At 41.5% G+C, this 18,958-nt stretch overlaps 1 protein-coding gene across 1 annotated transcript in view; it reads right to left on the bottom strand.

Annotated features, from left to right (window-relative positions):
• The window catches only part of LOC107282846 (calcium/calmodulin-dependent protein kinase type IV-like), a 57,317-nt gene that overhangs the window by 14,824 nt on the left and 23,535 nt on the right, over positions 1 to 18,958 (bottom strand). Inside the window, exons 3-6 of the mRNA XM_029283097.1 lie at positions 17,774 to 17,836; positions 12,801 to 12,883; positions 10,603 to 10,675; positions 1,506 to 1,596 (exon numbers count right to left, since the gene is read on the bottom strand). Of these exons, the coding sequence (XP_029138930.1) occupies positions 1,506 to 1,596; positions 10,603 to 10,675; positions 12,801 to 12,883; positions 17,774 to 17,836 (310 nt within the window). The remainder of the gene's footprint in view (positions 1 to 1,505; positions 1,597 to 10,602; positions 10,676 to 12,800; positions 12,884 to 17,773; positions 17,837 to 18,958) is intronic.

Raw genomic sequence — 18,958 nt, 5'->3', positions numbered from 1 at the left:
GGTCATCTAGTCCAACCCCCTGCTCAGGCAGGAAACCCTATACCATTTTGGACAAATGGCTGTCCAGTTTCTTCTTAAAAACTTCCAGTGTTGGAGCATTCACCGCTTCTGGAGGCAGGTTGTTCCACTGGTTAATTGTTCTAACTGTCAGGAAGTTTCTCCTTAGTTCTAGGTTGCTTCTCTCCTTGATCAGTTTCCATCCGTTGCTTCTTGTCCTGCCTTCAGGAGCTTTGGAGAATAGCTGGACTCCCTCTTCTTTGGGGCAGCCCCTGAGATATTGGAACACTGCTATCATGTCCCCCCTTGTCCTTCTCTTCATTAAACTAGACATTCCCAATTCCAGCAGCCGTTTCTTATATGTTTTAGCCTCCAGTCCCCTGATCATCTTAGTTGCTCTTCTTCTCTGCACTCTTTCTAGAGTCTCAACATCTTTTTTACATCGTGGTGACCAAAACTGGATGCAGTATTCCAAGTGTGGCCTTACCAAGGCATTGTAAAGTGGTATTAACACTTCACGTGATCTTGATTCCATCCCTCTGTTAATGCAGCCCAGCACTGTGTTGGCTCTTTTGGCAGCTGCAGCACACGGCTGGCTCATATTTAGGTGATTGTCCTCTAGGACTCCGAGGTCCCTCTCACAGTTACTACTATTGAGCAAGGTACCCCCTACACTATACCTGTACATTTGGTTTTTCTTGCCTAAATGTAGAACCTTACTTTTTTCACCATTGAATTTCATTTTGTTAGATAGTGCCCAGTGTTCAACTCTGTCCAGATCCTTATTAAATTAGTAACATGGTTGTTAAGGGAATCTGGCTTCCCCATTGACTTTGCTTGTCGGAAAGTTGGAAAAGGTGATCACATGTCCCAGGGACTCTGCGACTGTCAAAAATATCAGTCAGCTGCCAAGCGTCTGAATTTTGATCACATGACCCTGGGGATGCTGTAACAGTTATTTATAAGTGTGAAAAACGGTCATAAGTCACTTTTTCAGTGATGTTGTAACTTCGAACGGTCACTAAATGAACTGCTGTAAGTTGTGGTGGTTCTGCATGTATGCTGTTCAATTAGTCAACCCTTAATTTAAGGTATAATCTGAGGTAAAGAAGACCCATTTCTCCCAAAACATCTGTTAAATTCAAAATCCTGTCATTTGTGTAAGCTGCATAATGACATTATAACGCAAATCATGTAAATTTACACAAATGTCACATCAGATAACATCTTACAAAATGTATCATAAATTCTTTTTTTTTTTTTGCTTTGGATCAAATGATTTATATCCTTCATATCAGTTTACCTCAAATGACATGAATTGACGCAAAGGACATAATTTGCAACGCCTGCAAAATGATATCCTCACGCAATTGATGTTAATTGCCACAGTGGAGTATTTTTCCACCTAGTGGTTCTTTGCGAACAATGGATAACTGTCCCCCACCCTTAGTCTGTTAAAATAAGATTTCACTATATAATATTTTCTGTTTACTTCTTCCCAAACATACCAATTTTGAGTGGAGCATCGGGGGAGAGATCTGCGTAGAGAAGATTTTCTGGTTTGAGGTCACGGTGGACGACTCCATTTGAATGCAGATACTAAAAGAGACAAAGATAGAAAAACATGCGACATTTTGAAGTAAAAAGTCCCTTACTTCTGTATGCTGTCAAAAAGAATTCCTTTGGAACAAGCGAATTAATTATTTCTTATTTATTTCATGTATTTAATCAAGTTATTAGCCACCTCAAATGGCAAAGTAACTTTAGGTGGCATTGGATGGCATTTCAAATTTTTCTGACTTGTGGCATTTGTGTACGACCACTCAAAATATCATGTATAGGTAGTCCTCAACTTACAACAGTGACTGCTCAAAGTTACAATAACAGAACTGAAAAAAGTGACTTATGACCTTCTTTCACCATTATAACCTTTGCAGCATCCCCTTGAGCATATGATCAAAATTTAGATGCTTGGTAACTGATTCATATTTATGACCACTGCTGGGTCTCAAGACCATGTGATCACCTTTTGCGACTTTCTGACAAACAAAGTCGAAGCCAGATTCACTAAACAAGTGTGATACTAACTTAACAGCAACGGTGATTCACTTAACAAATGAGGTAAGAAAGGCTGTAAAATGGGGCAAAACTCACTTAACAAAGGTCTCACTTAACAACTGAAATTTTGGGCTCAATTGTGGATGTAAGTCAAGGACTACTTGTATTATTACAGGTAGGCCTCGATTTACGATCACAATTGGGACCAGAAGTTCTGTCATTAAGTAAGGTACATGTTGCCCAATTTTACTACTTTTTTTGTCACCGTCATTAAATGAATCCACCATCCCCCATTTGCTATGCTTCTCAGGAGCCTCTGAGAGGGTCACAAAGGGCAATTATGTGGCCCTGGGACACTACAAATATCATAAATGCATGCCAGTTGCCAAGTGCCCAAATTTTGATCATGTGACTGCAGGGATGCTGCAATGGATTTTTTTTTCAGCGCCATCATAATTTTGAATGGTTGTTCAATTAATCGTCATAAGTCAAGGAGTATTTGCAGCAGCATTCCAATGTAAATCAATAAGGTGTTATAAGTACTGAGGCTTTTCAATTTGGTATCTTATCTTAAAAACCAAGACAGTGCTAGGCTGCATTAACAGAGGGATAGAATCAAGATCACCTGAAGTGTTAATACCACTTTACAATGCCTTGGTAAGGCCACACTTGGAATACTGCATCCAGTTTTGGTCAGCACGATGTAAAAAAGATGTTGAGACTCTAGAACCGTGGTGGCAAACCTATGGCACACGTGCTACAGGCAGCATGCGGAGCCATCTCTGGTGGCACGCGAGCCATTGCTGGGCCGAGCTGTTCCCTCCTCCTCTCCGCGCATGCGCAGCTCTCCGCACATGTGCAGTCTGGGAATAGGCGAGAGGCTATAAAAGGAGCAACTTTTGGCAGAAGCAGCATTTGCTGCAGACAGCGAGAGAGCGAGCACAAGTTGGAGTGGACTGCAAGTGAGTGAGCGAGTGAGCACGAGCCAACAGCTCGGTGGCCATGCCCACTCAGTGGCCACACCCACCTGGCACCCGGTGATGCATAAGTGGGTTTTGGGTTGCAGTTTGGGCACTCAGTCTCTAAAAGGTTTGCCACCATTGCTCTAGAAAGAGTACAGAGAAGAGCAACAAAGATGATTAGGGGACTGGAGGCTAAAACATATAAGGAATGGTTGCTGGAATTGGGTATGTCTAGTTTAATGAAGAGAAGGACGAGGGGAGACATGATAGCAGTCTTCCAATATCTCAGGGGCTGCCACAAAGAAGAGGGAGTCCAGCTATTCTCCAAAGCACCTGAAGGCAGGACAAGAAGCAACGGATGGAAACTAATCAAGGAGAGAAGCAACCTAGAACTGAGGAGAAATTTCCTGACAGTTAGAACAATTAACCAGTGGAACAACCTGCCTCCAGAAGCGGTGAATGCGCCAACACTGGAAGTTTTTAAGAAGAGACTGGACAGCCATTTGTCTGAAATGGTATAGGATTTCCTGCTTGAGCATGGGGTTGGACTAGATGACCTCCAAGATCCCTTCCAACTTTATTATTATTATTATTATTGTTGTTGTTGTTGTTGTTATTAGTATTATTATTATTATTATTATTATTATTATTATTATTATTACTACTACTACTACTACTACATAGGGCCTCCTGCTTGACAAGAGGGTAGGACTAAAAAATCTCCAAGGTCCCTTCCAACTTTGACAATGTTCTGTTGTGTTCTAAATTTATTAGCTTGCCTCAACGCTATCTGCATTCTGTTCAGGATGGTTATAGCCTTGTTTCTGAATCATTAAGATAAAATCCAGCTTTTAATTCAAATAAATTTCTAAGTTCCTAAGCAATTGGAGGACCTTATTTCTTTCAGTTGCTAATTTCTTTTTATTTTCTTGTTTTCTCCCAAATCATTAATAAAGACAAATATATTCACAGATTACACCGGGACCGCAAACTGATCAAACGATAGGCAATTCTTCACTCGTGCTGTGAACAAAGGAGAGACGCAATTCTAGGCCCGAGAACAAATTATAGGAACAAAATATATTCTCTACTATTGAAATTATGGGCAGAAAATGCACAGAAGCTGCTTCTGCTTAAAAACGGCAGGGAACCCTTTGTTGGATTATTTCTGAATAATTCCGAATAAATACTATATATCAGGAGTTGAACCACAGCAACAGCACCTTGCTCTGTACTGTTGTTTGGCTGGCTGGGGAATTCTGGGAGTTGGAGTCCACAGGTCTTAAAAATGGCCAAGGACGGACATCCCTGTCTTGCATCCCAATTGTTCTTTTCATTCACTCAGCTGTTAAGATCTCTGACCATTTGATAGCCTTTCTTTCCCGGCCCAGAGTGATGGAGCCAAATTCTCACTTTTGCACAAAGCTAACGATGGACTACTTTTGTATATGAATGTCTCTCATATTTTAAAACCCCCTGGTTGCCTTGGAAACCATCTTCCCTGACCTTTAGTACTGCGAAACAGCGGCCTACTAATGTTCCCTCTAAGAATTATAGATTTCTTTCTTGTTCTTTTATGCAGTGTTGAAATTTAGGCGGCAGGAAAGAGCTTAATGCCAGATACACGCTACCATTTCTTTCCCTGCTTGTCCCTGTTTTTTAAGCGGCTTCTCTTCGGGAGCAATTCCTCAGGGGCCGGGAGGGAGGGGGCTGAATACCAAATATGGAATTGTCTGCATTTCAAAGGATTCGGGAATGTTATTTATGAAACTCGTGCAGAATAGAATTACACAGAACAGAATTAAGAACGTCCCTTAAGGGGGTGTCATTCCAAACCAAGATTAATGTATGATTTGCAAGGTGAAGCCAGCCATCTTCTCCCTACTTGAGAATTATTCTCTCCAACCTCAGTTGCTGGCAGCTTCCACATTCACAAAGCTCAAATAATAATAAATATAATAACAACAACAACAACAACAACAACAATAATGAAAGTTGGAAGGGTCCTTGGAGGTCATCTAGTCCAACCCCCTGCTCAGGCAGGAAACCCTATACCAGTGATGGTGAACCTTTTAGAGACCGAGTGCCCAAATTACAACCCAAAACCCACTTATGTATCATCGGCTGCCAGGTGGGCGTGGCCCATTGGGTGGGCGTGGCCCATTGGGTGGGCATAGCTTTGGTGGTAAAGGCAGACTGGGTGGGACTAAAAAGTTCAATCAATCAATTCCAACTTTGCGAGATTTTTTTTTTGTGAGAAGTTGAAATTGATTGACTGATTGAACCTTTTTTTTTTTTTTTTGCACACGGCAGTGGAGGCCTAAAGCGAAAAGGTTTTATAAAACCCAGCGGAAGGCCTAGGACTGGGGCGACGGTGCGCGTGCCCACAAAGAGGGCTCTGCGTGCCACCTGTGGCACGCGTGCCATAGGTTCGCCACCACGGCCCTATACCATTTCAGACAAATAGCTATCCAGTCTCTTCTTAAAAACTTCCAGTGCTGGAGCATTCACAGCTTCTGGAGGCAGGTAGTTCCACTGATTAATTGTTCTAACTGTCAGGAAGTTTCTCCTTAGTTCTAGGTTTCTTCTCTCCTTGGTTAGTTTCCATCCGTTGCTTCTTGTTCTGCCTTCAGGCGCTTTGTAGAATAGCATGACTCCCTCTTCTTTGTAGCAGCCCCTGAGATATTGTCCCCCCTCGTCCTTCTCTTCATTAGACTAGACATACCCAATTCCAGCAACCATTCCTCATACGTTTTAGCTTCCAGTCCCCTGATCATCTTTGTTCCTCTTCTCTGCACTCCTTCTAGAGTCTCAACTTTCAGTCTCTACTTTCAGACATTGGTTGAACGAGCTGTAACTTGTTGGTTAATCTGTCAAATAAACAACTATGTTCTCAATTTCCATTCATTTAGTGACTATTCGAAGTTACAATGGCACTGGAAAAAGTGACTTATGATCATTTTTCACACTTACAACTGTTGCAGCATGATCAAAATTTAAATGCTTGGCAAATGGGGGGTATTTATAATGTCAGTTGCAGTGTCCCGTGATCCCCTTTAGAGACCTTCTGACAAGCAAAGTCAATGGGGAAGCCAGATTCACTTAACAACCGTGTTACCAACTGAACAACGGTGGAAAGAAAAGTCGTACAATGGGGCAAAACTCACCTAACAACTGTCTCGATTGCCAACAGAAATTTGGGGCCAAACTGTGGTCGTATGTCTAGGTCTACTTGTGCTAATTAGACTTAAAACAACACTGCACCGATAATCCTTGAATTATGACTGTAATGGAGGCCGCCCATTACAATAATAAATCATGACGGTTGGAAAATGGGTCACCCAAATCACCAACCCGATTTTACAACTTTTTTGCAGCAGTTGTAAAGTGAACAGTGCATTCAGTAAGCAAAGCCATGGCTTACTACAGGGTGTTTTTTATCAAAAACAAGAAGCAAATGCCTATCTTTGACAAAAAGATTGTAAATGTATTTTTACAGCTGTAAATGCAGAATGGTTGCTGAATACCTAAAATGCGATCCTATGACTGTGGGGGGGAGGGGCCCTGGCCATCAGAACTAGGTTATAAGTTGTAATGATCTGTTGTAATATCAAGGACTCGCTAAGCTAAGCACCTGGTATATAACCTGAGGACTACTTGTAAATCATGATTTTTCAAATCACATCAATCCAAATAAAATGTTTTAGTGTGATTTTTGAATCTGTTCTAGTACTTCCTTTCTGCTCCAATTTCTCCCTCAGGTCTGTTCTTTAGCCTAGAAAAAGTTTGCCTGTAACACGCTGGATCTATCGCTTCTTTGATGGTGCAAAATAGAGAAAGGATCACCTGATGGCCTACTTTCCTTCTCGATTCTACTGCTGTGATGCACGTAAAAGAGTTAGGGCTGGAATAGCCATAGGCCACTCCCTTACTCTCCATGTTAATTACCCCCAAGACTATTACCAATGGCTCAGGAAATTGCAATTCATTTTGAGGTCAATTCTTGTTCATCTCTCTCTCACACATAACACTCCCTGATTTGCTTGCATTTTATTCTGTTTTGCCAGGTTTTGTTTTTTTTTTTAGAAAAAACAATCTTTGCTGATGTTTTATAAATATCCCTCAAGCTCTATTTTGGCTGGCTGAACTGAGTGCGCATGTGCTCACTGTGATCTGAATGTAGCGATCGACCGGGTGTGCGCTGAGGGCAAAATAAATTGGAAATCACCCATAGTAATTTTCCAAGACAGCACTCAGTCGCAACCAAATCCCAGGGGAAATTGTGCAGCTAAGTATTCTCCTAGATGGGTATATTGGATGCACTAGCTTTGTTGTTGTTAGTTGCGAAGCCTTCTCTGTGGGTGCCCCCACCCTCTGGAATGAACTACCCCCCGAGATTCGGATAATTCCGGATCTCCTTACCTTCCGTCGCGCCCTCAAGACATGGCTCTTTCAGCAAGCGGACCTGACCTAGGGTGGATTTTATACTGGGTTTTTTAGGAATTTGGAAGACACAACTTTAAAATTTGGTTTAATTCGGTTTTAAGGGGGGGGATTGTATATATGCTTTGGTTTTAAATATGTTGTGCGCCGCCCTGAGTCCCGCCGGGAGAAGGGCGGCATATAAATTAAATTAAATAAATAAATAAATAAATAAATGTCCGACCCATCGCGACCCCATGGACAACGTTCCTCCAGGCCTTCCTGTCTTCTACCATCTTCTGGAGTCTATTCAAGCTCACGCCTACTGCTTCAGTGACTCCATCCAGCCACCTCATTCTCTGTCATCCTCTTCTTCTATTGCCCTCCATCTTTCCCGGCATTAGGCCCTTCTCCAGTGAGTCCTTCCTTCTCATTAGGTGGCCAAAGTATTTGAGTTTCAACTTCAGGATCTGGCCTTCTAAAGGTCAGTCGGGGTTGATCTCTTCTAGGACTGACCGGTTTGATCGCCTTGCAGTCCAGGGGACTCGCAGGAGTCTTCTCCAGCACCATAATTCAAAGGCCTCAATTCTTTGGCACTCAGCCTTTCTTATGGTCCAACTTTCACAGCCATACATTACAACTGGGAAAACCATGGCCTTGACTATATGTACTTTTGTTGGCAGGGTGATGTCTTAACTCAGAGCAAAACTATTTAGAGATAGTCCTCGACTTAATGACCACAATTGGGAGCAGAATTTCCATTACAAAGCAGAATGGTTATTAAGTGAGTCGTGTCCAATTTGTACGACCTTTTTGTCACAGTTGCTAAGCATGTTACTGCAGTTGTTAAGTGAATCATGAGGTCATTAAGCAAATCCAGCTTCTCCCACTGACTTTACTTTTCAGAAGCTGGCCAAGAAGGTCACAAAGGGGCCATCACATGACCCTAGGATGCGGCAACCATCATGAATACATGCCGGTTGCCAAGCATGTATTTGGATCATGTGTGTGAGGATCGGTTGTAAGACTTTGTGAGAAAAAGTCCTAAGTCACTTTTTTCAGTGTCACTGTAACTTTGAACAGTCACTAAATCAGGGGTCTTCAAACTTGGCCCTTTTATGACTTGTGGACTTCAACTCCCAGAATTCCTCAGCCAGCGTGCCTGGCTGAGGAATTCTGGGAGTTGAAGTCCACAAGTCATAAAAGGGCCAAGTTTGAAGACGCCTGCACTAAATGAATGGTTGTAAGTCGAGAACTGCTTGTAAAGGCGGAGAGAAAATTCCAGGGGTTGACAGAAGAGGGACTCAATTTGATGGGAAATTTATTCTTCATTTGTAGTTATTGAAGAAACATTTGGTTGTCGGTGACTGAGGGGGGGGGGAAATATTCACCCTGCCCATTGAGATCCTACTTTCTCAATCAGTAGTAGTAGTAGTAGTAGTAGTAGTAGTAGTAGTAGTAGTAGTAGTAGTAATAATAATAGTAGTAATAATAATAATAATAATAATAATAATAATAATAATAATAATAATAATAAAGTTGGAAGGGACCTTGGAAGTCATCTAGTCCAACCCCCTGCTCAGGCAGGAATCCCTATACCATTTCGGACAAATGGCTGTCCAGTCTCTTCTTAAAAACTTCCAGTGTTGGAGCATTCACCGCCTCTGGAGGCAGATTGTTCCACTGGTTAATTGTTCTAACTATCCTTGAGTTACGACCACAATTGAACCCAAAATTTATGTTGCTAAATTTATTTTTGTTAAGTAAGTTTTGCCCCATTTTACAACTTTTCTTGCCACAGTTGTTAAGTAAATCATTGCACTGGTTAACTTAGGAACACCGTTGGTAAGTGGCTTCCCCACTGACTTTGCTTGTCAGAAGCTCACAAACGCGGATCATATGACCCAGGGACACTGCAGCCGTCATAAATATGAACTAGTTGCTAAGCGTCTGAATTTGGATCATGTGACCATGGGGACACTGCAACCGTCGTTTATAAAAAACGGGCATAAGTCACTTTTTTAGTGCTGTTGTAACTTTGAACGGTCACTAAATAAACTGTTGTAAGTTGAGGACTACCTATACATTAAAATAAGGTATATCTTCTATATAAATAAAAATGTAAATGTTCGTTTGTTCAAAATCTTAAATCTCCGAAAGTTCTTCACCGATTGCTTTGAAATTTTGATACAACGTTGCATTCGAATACGCGCGTGTTTTTATATACCTACTATTATATAGATGTCACACCTGTGACACAAACGTGCGCTTTCTCTTTTCTTTCTTTTCCATTTAACCAGACTGAGCCACAGCAATGCGTGGCTGGGTACAGCTAGTATTAAATAAAACTTTTTTCTCTCGCAGCCAAACTCATAGTCCCTAAGACAGAGGTACAAGTGGATTTGAGAGTGCTAGTGGACTCGGGGTGTTACCGGTGCGTGATCAGCTTGCCACTTGCCCTTAAGATGGGTATACGGGCAAGATTGCTCTCCAAGCCCGTGAGATTTCATCTATCGGAACCATGACACTGCCAGGGGAATTCTGGGAGTTGAACTCCACACATCTTAAAGTTGCTGAGGCTGAGAAATACTGACGTAAAGGATCCCCAGATGCCTTTTTCATCTTTACTTTCTTTTTCTCTGCATCCCTCCCTTTCTTTCAGTGCCAATTATTATTGGAGTTATCTTTGCTTTCTTCTGCCGTAATTGTTCTACTTTTTTTTCCATTCTTTATATTTTGTCATTTTCTCCAGTTCTTTCTCCTCTGTTCTGCTATCCCCAGGTATTGCAATGTGCACTATTTATTATTCTTACTGCCAACGTAGGGAAACTACTGGTTATAAGTTGCTGATTTCAGAGCACTGAGAAGGGCAGCTTTCAAAGATAATAATAATAATTGAACGTTGAAAAAAACGAAGTCATAACTTCAAAAAACGAAGTACACACACAAACCTCCCACCATCAGAGGGGCACTCTTGCATAAATCCATGAAAAGCAGGGACCTCAATTGTGTGCCTGCCTACGAAATTCCAGTTACAGAAAAGGTGCCTTTGAAAGGTGGCAAAATTTATATTTCCGTTTCCTTAGCAACCAAAATTCTACCCTCCAAAACAGATGCAAGGACATGAGCCTAGAAAAAGGAAGGAAACATTCAGACAGCTTACGGAGACCGCTTCCAGGATCTGTTTCACCACGTGGGCTGCATCCCTTTCGCTGTAGAATCCCCTCTCTACAATCCTGCGGAAAAAGCATGCAGATTTTTTTTTAAAAAAATATTTTTTTTCACCCTGCACAGCCAGCCTGACTGTCAACCTGTAAATCTGCTTTGGGAGGAAAAATGCTTAAAAATTAGTAAGCTGGTGGGTGTACTGGTTTCTTTTCTGTTGCTTTAACATGTGATACAAGGAGGAGGAGGAGGAGGAGGAGGAGGAGGAGGAGGAAGAGGAGGCTGGGAACTTTTGCAGCAGAGATGGCAGGAATGGCAGGTTGCTAGGCAACCAGAGCATTCCTTTTCTTGGTGGATGCAAAAGGGAGAAGGCAGCAGGGGTTGCTAGGCAACCATCCACACATTCACTCCTCCCTGGTTCTCTGTCTTTGCTGCCATCTAGAAGTCACCCAAAGTATTGCAGCCCAGATTTGTTCATGCTTGTAACTTGTGAGCATCTGCAATGGTTTGTTGGAAAGGCCCTGGGCAATAGAAGGGAAAGGCCTTAGGAGATAGAAGGAAAGATCTTGGGAGCAGAAGGAAGAGACTGTAGGAGACAGACAGGAAAGGCTCTGGGAAATAGTAGGAAAAGGCCTTGGGAGGCAGAAGGGAACACCTTGGGGGCAGAAGGAAAAGGCCTTGGGAGACAGAAGGGAAAGATTTTGGGAGACAGGAAGGAAAGGCCTCGAAAGATAGAAGGAAAAGGTCTAGGCCAGGGGTAGGCAACCTTGGCTCTTTTATGACTCGTGGACTTCAACTCCCAGAATTCCTCAGCCAACCATGCTGAGGAGAAAGGAGAGGTTTCCTTGCTGAGCCAGGCTGGCTCAGGAATTCTGGGAGTTGAAGTCCACGAGTCATAAAAGAGCCAAGGTTGCCTACCCTTGGTCTAGGGAGATAGAAGGGAAATACCTTGACAGACGGAAGAGAAATGTCTTGGGAGACAGAAGCAAAGGCATTATGAGACCGAAGGGAAAGGCCTTGGGAGAAAGAAGAGCTGCAGAACCCCACAGATCCCAGCCCACAGATAGAAGGAGGGCATAGAAAGCTTCTCAGAAGGGACCCTCCCTAGGTTTTTTTGCAGAGTAAAAGGAAAGGAAGGGAGAAATATTTTTAGACTTGCAAGATTCTATTCATATAACCTTACAATAAAGATAGAGTTGGTATTCATTGTTGTGCTTCTTGTCTGGACTCCCTCTCAAAGAGCTAATAGCATCACACATTTAAAAGGGGGGGCTGGGGGCTTTGATCGTGACTTGATTTTTTTATTCCCCCCCCCTCAGGGTGTCCCTTTGTGCAGTTAAAGATTCACAGAAAATGAAAGGAAGCCCATTTTTTAGAAGAGAGGAAAAATTTTTGCTTAGCAGGATATTTTTTTTTCAAATTCCCTGTCTATTCTAGAGCCCTGATTTCCCGGTGGTCTCCTATCCATAACTAACCAGGCTTGATCTCGATTAGCTTTCCAAAATCTACCAACATCAGGCACGAAGGGAAAAAGAAACCCTTTCTTTGCTTATATATCCTATTGCTAGTTATTCGTAATCTCTAGTAATGACTAGATATTCATGGAAGTTTACCTGGCTTCTTAAACAATTATTCAGTAACTTGGCCTCCTGCCCCAAAGTGTCTGGCAAATTCTATCCCTCTTGATATCAGCCAATTCATACTTTCATTTCATGCCTGGTTTGCAATGGCCATTCTCAGACATCATGATTAATTCCCCATCCCAATGGGTCACGGCCATCCATTGTATTTATTTTCCAAGAACACAGACAATGCTAGAATCTCTCATTTCCTTTTGCAATTGGTCATTTCCCCTTTAGCTCTGTTGGTAAAAAAAAACTAAAACAAATTTAAACAAATTAAAGTAAGGTCAATCAAGGAAGCCTGGCTGGTGCAGGCACATTTATGTCCCATCAATTCTAAAAAATTAACTATCTCCATTTTCAGCAAGAGCTGAAGCCAGAAAGGCAGAAGGCAAGGCTAAGGAAACTGGAGCCTAGAGACTCTGTACTGATTGTTGTGAATTAAACCAATCACCTTTTCTGTGTCCCAAACACATCTTTTCCCCATGGCAACAAATCATTCTCCTTCCCTTTGTTCAATTAGTCATCTTTAATTAAGAATCTGTCAATTAAGCCAAGGTTTCTCCTGTGTTACCTGTCAAACAGCTCACCACCTGTCACCAATTCAAGGATGAGTGTGATCTCTGTGGGGGTTTCAAAGATGTCTTTGAGTTTGATCTAAAAGCAAATAGGAAGAAATAGAAAAGGATGAGTAACTTTGATCTAAAGCTTTGCAGAAATGAGGAAAAAGCCATGGAAATTCCAAACATTCACACTTTTTTGCACGCCCATCTGCACAGACACAATTTAAAACTGTCCATTCTAAGATATTGTGCAGATTTGCAAGATTTAGAAAGAAACCTCAATCTTCTTGATCTTATGACATTATATGCATCAATATTAGAGGTTGGCAAATCTTTTGAGGTTTATTAATTTGGCAAGTATATTATGCCCATTGGGTTGAAGTTAAGAATAATTTCAAAACTGCATTAAAATCTCTATCCCTATTACAGGTAGGCCTCGACTTACAATCACAACTGGGACTAGAATTTCCATTGCTAAGCAAAAGTGGTTGTAAGTGAATTGCACTTGATTTTACAACCTTTTTTTGCCATGGTTGTTAAGTGAATCACTGCAGTTGTTAAGTGAATCTTGATAAACAAATTCAGCTTTGCCAATTGACTATGCTTGTCGGAAGCTGGCTGACAGTGGCGATCTCATGAATAGGACGCTGTAACCATTGTAAATACATGCCAGTTGCCAAGCACCCAAATTTTGATCATGTGACCGTGGGGATGCTATGATGGTCATAAGTGCGAGGATGGGCGTACGATAATTTTTTTCAATGCCACGGTACTTAGAACTGGGAATTTAAAATGACGATTCAGTTTTATTTTGGGGATTTTGCTGCACAAAACTGATATTAGATCAGTTTTCATTCAGATGCAAATTGCACACATTTCTCACCAATAATGATTCAGACGCCTAAGCTGTTCTGATTTGTGTGTGTGTGGTTTTTTTTAAAGTGCTAATTTATATTAAAAAGTCCAAACTGAATTGCCAGCTGGGTCCTCCTATTCTGAGACCTCAAATAATATGTCTTTCGGTGGAATCTCTTCTCTGACCCAGAACAATGGTATGTCAGAGACACTGCAAGAAATAAAGTTAAGGGCATTGTGGAAAACTAAATGAAGGTCTATATCCAGCTCAGAAAGGTGAAGGATTTATACAGGTAATGCTTGACTTATGACTACTTGCTTAGTGACCATTTGAAATTATGTCATTCTCTCCAAAATGTACTTATGACCCCAATTCAAAGTTCGATGGCCACCCCCCCCCCTGCAATCATATGATCTCATTTTGACGCTCGGCAATTGACCTGCATTTATGGCTGTTTGCAGCATCCCATAGTCACATGACCACCATTTACAATGTTGTTGGGGTTTTTTGGCCAGAAATCAACATTTACTTCCGGTTCCCTGCAAAAAACACCCCTTGCTGACAATGCGTTCATTCAAAGATCACGGTGTGTTGCTTAATGACCGTTGCGTTCACTTAATGCTAGTTGCAAAAAAAAATAAATCATATAATCAGGTTGGTCACATGGCTGACTTGACTTGCGACTGTCATGACATACGACAGAAAATCTGGGCTCCATAACGGTCATAACTTGAGGGCTACCTGTAAACGCCTAAAACAAGCAATAGTATTCACCGAGACACACTATGGAAGCAAAAATTGGATTTTGAAGAAGTAGAATAGGAAGAGGAGTGTGGATGCTTTTGAAGTTTGCCATTAGAGAGCTATTATGGACAGGCTAAAAATAAACGGATCATCAAACAAATCAATTCAGAGGTCTCACTCCTGGCACAGATGGCCAAATTATCATACTATGGATGCATTAAGCAAAGACTCGGCTCCCTCGCGGAGGCTCTAATGCTGGGAAAGCTGGAAGGAGGAAAGGAAAAAAAAGGAGGACAAGCAGCAAAATAATAGAAGGACTCTGTTACAGTGGTAATAATAATAATAATAATAATAATAATAATAATGATGATGATGATGATGATGATGATGATGGAAGGGACCTTGGAGGTCATCTAGTCCAACCCCCTGCTCAGGCAGAAGCCCTATACCATTTCAGACAAATGGCTGTCCAGTCTGTTCTTAAAAACTTCCAGTGTTGGAGCATTCATCGCTTCTGGAGGCAGGTTGTTCCACTGGTTAATTGTTCTAACTGTCAGGAAGTTTCTCTGTAGTTCCAGGTTGCTTCCCTTGATCAGTTTCCATCTGTTGCTTCTTGTCCTGCCTTCAGGCGCCTTGGAGAATAGCTTGACTCCCTCTTCTTTGGGGCAGCCCTTGAGATATTGGAACCCTGCTATCATGTCCCCCCTCGTCCTTCTCTTCATTAAACTAGACATACCCAATTCCAGCAACCATTCCTTATATGTTTTAGCTTCCAGACCTCTAATCATCTTTGTTGCTCTTCTCTGTACTCTTTCTAGAGTCTCAACATTTTTTTTACATCGTGGTGACCAAAGCTGGATGCAATATTCCAAGTGTGGCCTTACCAAGGCATTGTAAAGTGGTATTAACACTTCACGTGATCTTGATTCTATCCCTCTGTTAATGCAGCCTAACACTGTGTTGGCTTTTTTGGCAGCTGTAGGTGATGAGTACCATGTTGGAAGATCTGAAGGGCCAGGTTGGGGAAAGACAAATTTATCTCTGTGGATACTAAGAGTCGACACCAGCTTGAGGGCTAGTCCTTGACTTACAATCATTTGCTTAGTGACTGTTCAAAATTACAACAGCCCTGAAAATAATGACTTATGACCGTTGCAGTATCCTCATGATCAAAATTCAGGCACTTGGCAACTGGCCTGTATTTATGATGGTTGCGTTGTCCCGGGGTCATGCAACCCCCATTTGTAACCTTCCCAGCTGGCATCCACAAGCAAAGTCAACAAGGGAAGCCAGATTCGTTTAATGACCGCACAGTTCACTTAAGAACTGCAGTGATTCGCTTAACAAGTGTGGCAAAATGGTCATAAAATGGGGCAGAACTCACTGCCTTGCTTATCAACAGAATTTTGGGGTTCAGTTATGGTTGTAAGTTGAGGTCTACCTGTAATCCACAAGACTCATATCTTCTAGAAAGCATTATACACACTGCATAACTGCAACTCAAAAATCAATGGAAGACATAAACCATCTTTTTTTAAAGGTTGCCTGGAAGCAGTTTTGAAGGTTGCCTGGAAGCCAGCAAATATATATAAAAAAATTATATTTATTATAAATACACATGAATATTATATTTGATCTAAATATACTAAACACACGTCACAAGGTTTGACTTTTTAAGGCTTAGGCTTAGCAACAAAGGGAGTAAATCACAAGATTATTGAAAGATTCCCAGCTGTCATAGAAACCTTAAATCACAGCTTTTTGTATTCTTTATGACAATACAATGAAGCTAAAACCCAGAGTCTATTAGCTGAGAGGGAAATATTTGCAAACCCCCTTTCAAATTTTCTCTTTCCAACTATCCCACCCTCTCAGAAAATTGTTCCATAATAGTTTCTTAAGATGTTAGTGACACTGTGAATTTCATACCACTTTAATCATTACTTCCCCAGCTCAGGGTGCTTCCTTTGGTGATCCTACAATACCAGTCACACCAGGAAGAGGCTTAATGCTTCCTTCTAATATAGGGCTCTGCAATCATTTTCTTATTAACTTCAAAAGTTTGCAATCCTATTATCACTTCGTATCAGCTGAATGCTGGCAGCAGAAGGGAAAGTTACACGTCGCAACGGTAAACAATGAAATGAAATTTGCCATCTTCTCTTTTTTTTCTGGAACTTTTCGAACGAAGAAATGTGTCCAGAGAACAAAAAACAAAGCTGATTTTTTTTTTTAGAAAAAGAAAAAAAAAGAAAAGCTGAGATTTTATTGTTCGTGGAAGAAACTAGATTGGTAACTACGTAGGAGAAAGAAATTCATAGCCTTTGGTATATTCTCAGGGCCGCTGCATAGAATCTATCAGTTTGCTAAGGAAGAGGGAGGGAGGGAGGGAGGGAGGGAGGGAGAGAGAGAGAGAGAGAGAGAGAGAGAGAGAGAGAGAGAGAGAGAGAGAGAGAGAGAGAGAGAGAGAGAGAGAGAGAGAGAGAGAGAGAGAGAGATATAAAGGGATAGACAGATGAATAAAAAGATGATAGAAGATATATGATTGTTAGAGAGATAGATGACGTATCTATCTGATGATACATTAATTCATGGATAGAAGATAGAAAGATAGATGAGGATAGATAGATAATAATAGATAGAAAATAGATTATCTATCTATCCTAGATGATAAAGATTGTTAGATGACAATAAATGGATAGACAGACGGATGGACGGACAGACGGACATAGAATCGATGGTGGATGGATAGATAGGATTGATGATAGCTAGTTAAGATGAGAGGTAGCTATCTAGCTAAACAGACAGACAGACAGACAGAAAGATCATGATCTTAGTGTTATAGTGGACATCTCAATGAAAATCCAGAGTCCATCATTTATTTATTGATTAAATTTATTTGCAGACCATCTCTCTGTCATGTGATTGGGCGACTCACAACCTATTAAAAAGGATCTCATGCTCAGAATCATTAAGAAGGGAATTGAAAATGGAAATGGCAATTTAATAAAGCCATAATAAAGGAAGTTTATGGTCTTTTGGCCTGAAGAGCAATATTTTAGAGCTGGAAGAGCTGTAAAAGGAACACAAAAAGAGACACCGCCTGAAGCAGCTCCCTGTGAGAAAGAATAAAGCGACCGTGTGGTCACAATTTAGTGTCCATTCAAAGTTGTGACGGACCTCCCCAGTATTACTTTACGACCCAGATTTGAAGTTTTCACAGCCGGACTTTCCAACAGTCACGTGACTGTATTTTTGGATGCTCGGCAACAGGAAATCAGGAGATTAAAAAACAACAACACCTCAGCATGTCACGAAAACAAACCAAATGTGATTACCAATGTAAGCTAACCATTTTAAATCCTACAGAGATCTGTTACTTACGATATTTGGATGGGAGAGCCTCAGCAAAACTCCAATTTCAGTTCTGACAATTTTCTTGTCAATCTGCAAAGAATAACAAGAACAATAATGTTGCTATACTGGGTGATGCTAGGGTTGAGGGGAAAAAAGCAAGATTATCTAGATAAGTCCCTGCAGTTTTTTGGCAAGGTTTTTCACAAATGATTTTGCCATTCAATCGGTTTTGGCTTCCATCTTGACTTTTTTGACGCCTCCCCAAAGATGCTCCTTTTAACAATCATGCATTGTTCTTGGCTATTGTCAACCCTTTAAGGCAGGCCAGGTCAGAAAACAGATAGCATGTTAGAATTCTACTGATTTAGATTATACAGACAGTCCTCGCTTAATGACCGCAACTGGGACAATCCGTATAACCTAAATCAATAAGAGTTCCATGACTTGTGACAGTTTTGCTGGTTTCTGGCCAAAAACGCCCATTTGGAAGAATTGGTTGATTGTCCCAATTGTGGTCATTAAGTGAGGATTATCTGTGTAGACTAAATCAATAAGGTAGAGTTCTAACATGCTATTGTTTTCTGATTTGGCCTACCTCAAAGGACTAACGATAGCTAAGAAAAATGCAAAGATCAAAGAGGTCATTAAGTAAGATGCTTGTGTGACTGCTTAGCTCAAGGGTAGGCAACCTTGGCTCTTTTATGACTCGTGGACTTCAACTCCCAGAATTCCTGAGCCAGCTGGCTCAGGAATTCTGGGAGTTGAAGTCCACGAGTCATAAAAGAGCCAAGGTTGCCTACCCCTGGCTTAACTCAATGACCACAATCCCAGCACTCCCTGTTGCAGTCGTTAAGTGATCTCATGGGCCATTAAGTAAGCAGAATCCTTCTCTGTGCCTATGGAGTTGCAGAGAGGGAGGGATTTTGAACTCAGGCTTTTAGCAGGTGTGGCGCTTAAAATCCTTCTCTCCCTGCCTCTGTGTGGCTCTCCACAGAAGTGGAGAGACAAGTATTTTAAAGTCTATGCAATGGTGGGATTTAGCCGGTTCACACTGGTTCAGCAGAACCATTCGCTAAATTTTGTTGAGTTCGGAGAACCAGCTGAAAGCTTTGGGAAGTCCGTTCTAGGCCTCCGAGGCCCACTAGAAGTATGTGGATGTCACTTCCAGAAGTCCATTCTAGGCCTGGGAGGAGGCCTCCCAGGCCTAGAACA

Source organism: Protobothrops mucrosquamatus, unplaced genomic scaffold (assembly GCF_001527695.2).
Source record: "Protobothrops mucrosquamatus isolate PMUCROS unplaced genomic scaffold, P.Mucros_1.0 scaffold14, whole genome shotgun sequence".
NCBI lineage: Eukaryota > Metazoa > Chordata > Lepidosauria > Squamata > Viperidae > Protobothrops > Protobothrops mucrosquamatus.
This window is presented reverse-complemented; position numbering and strand designations above follow the sequence as displayed.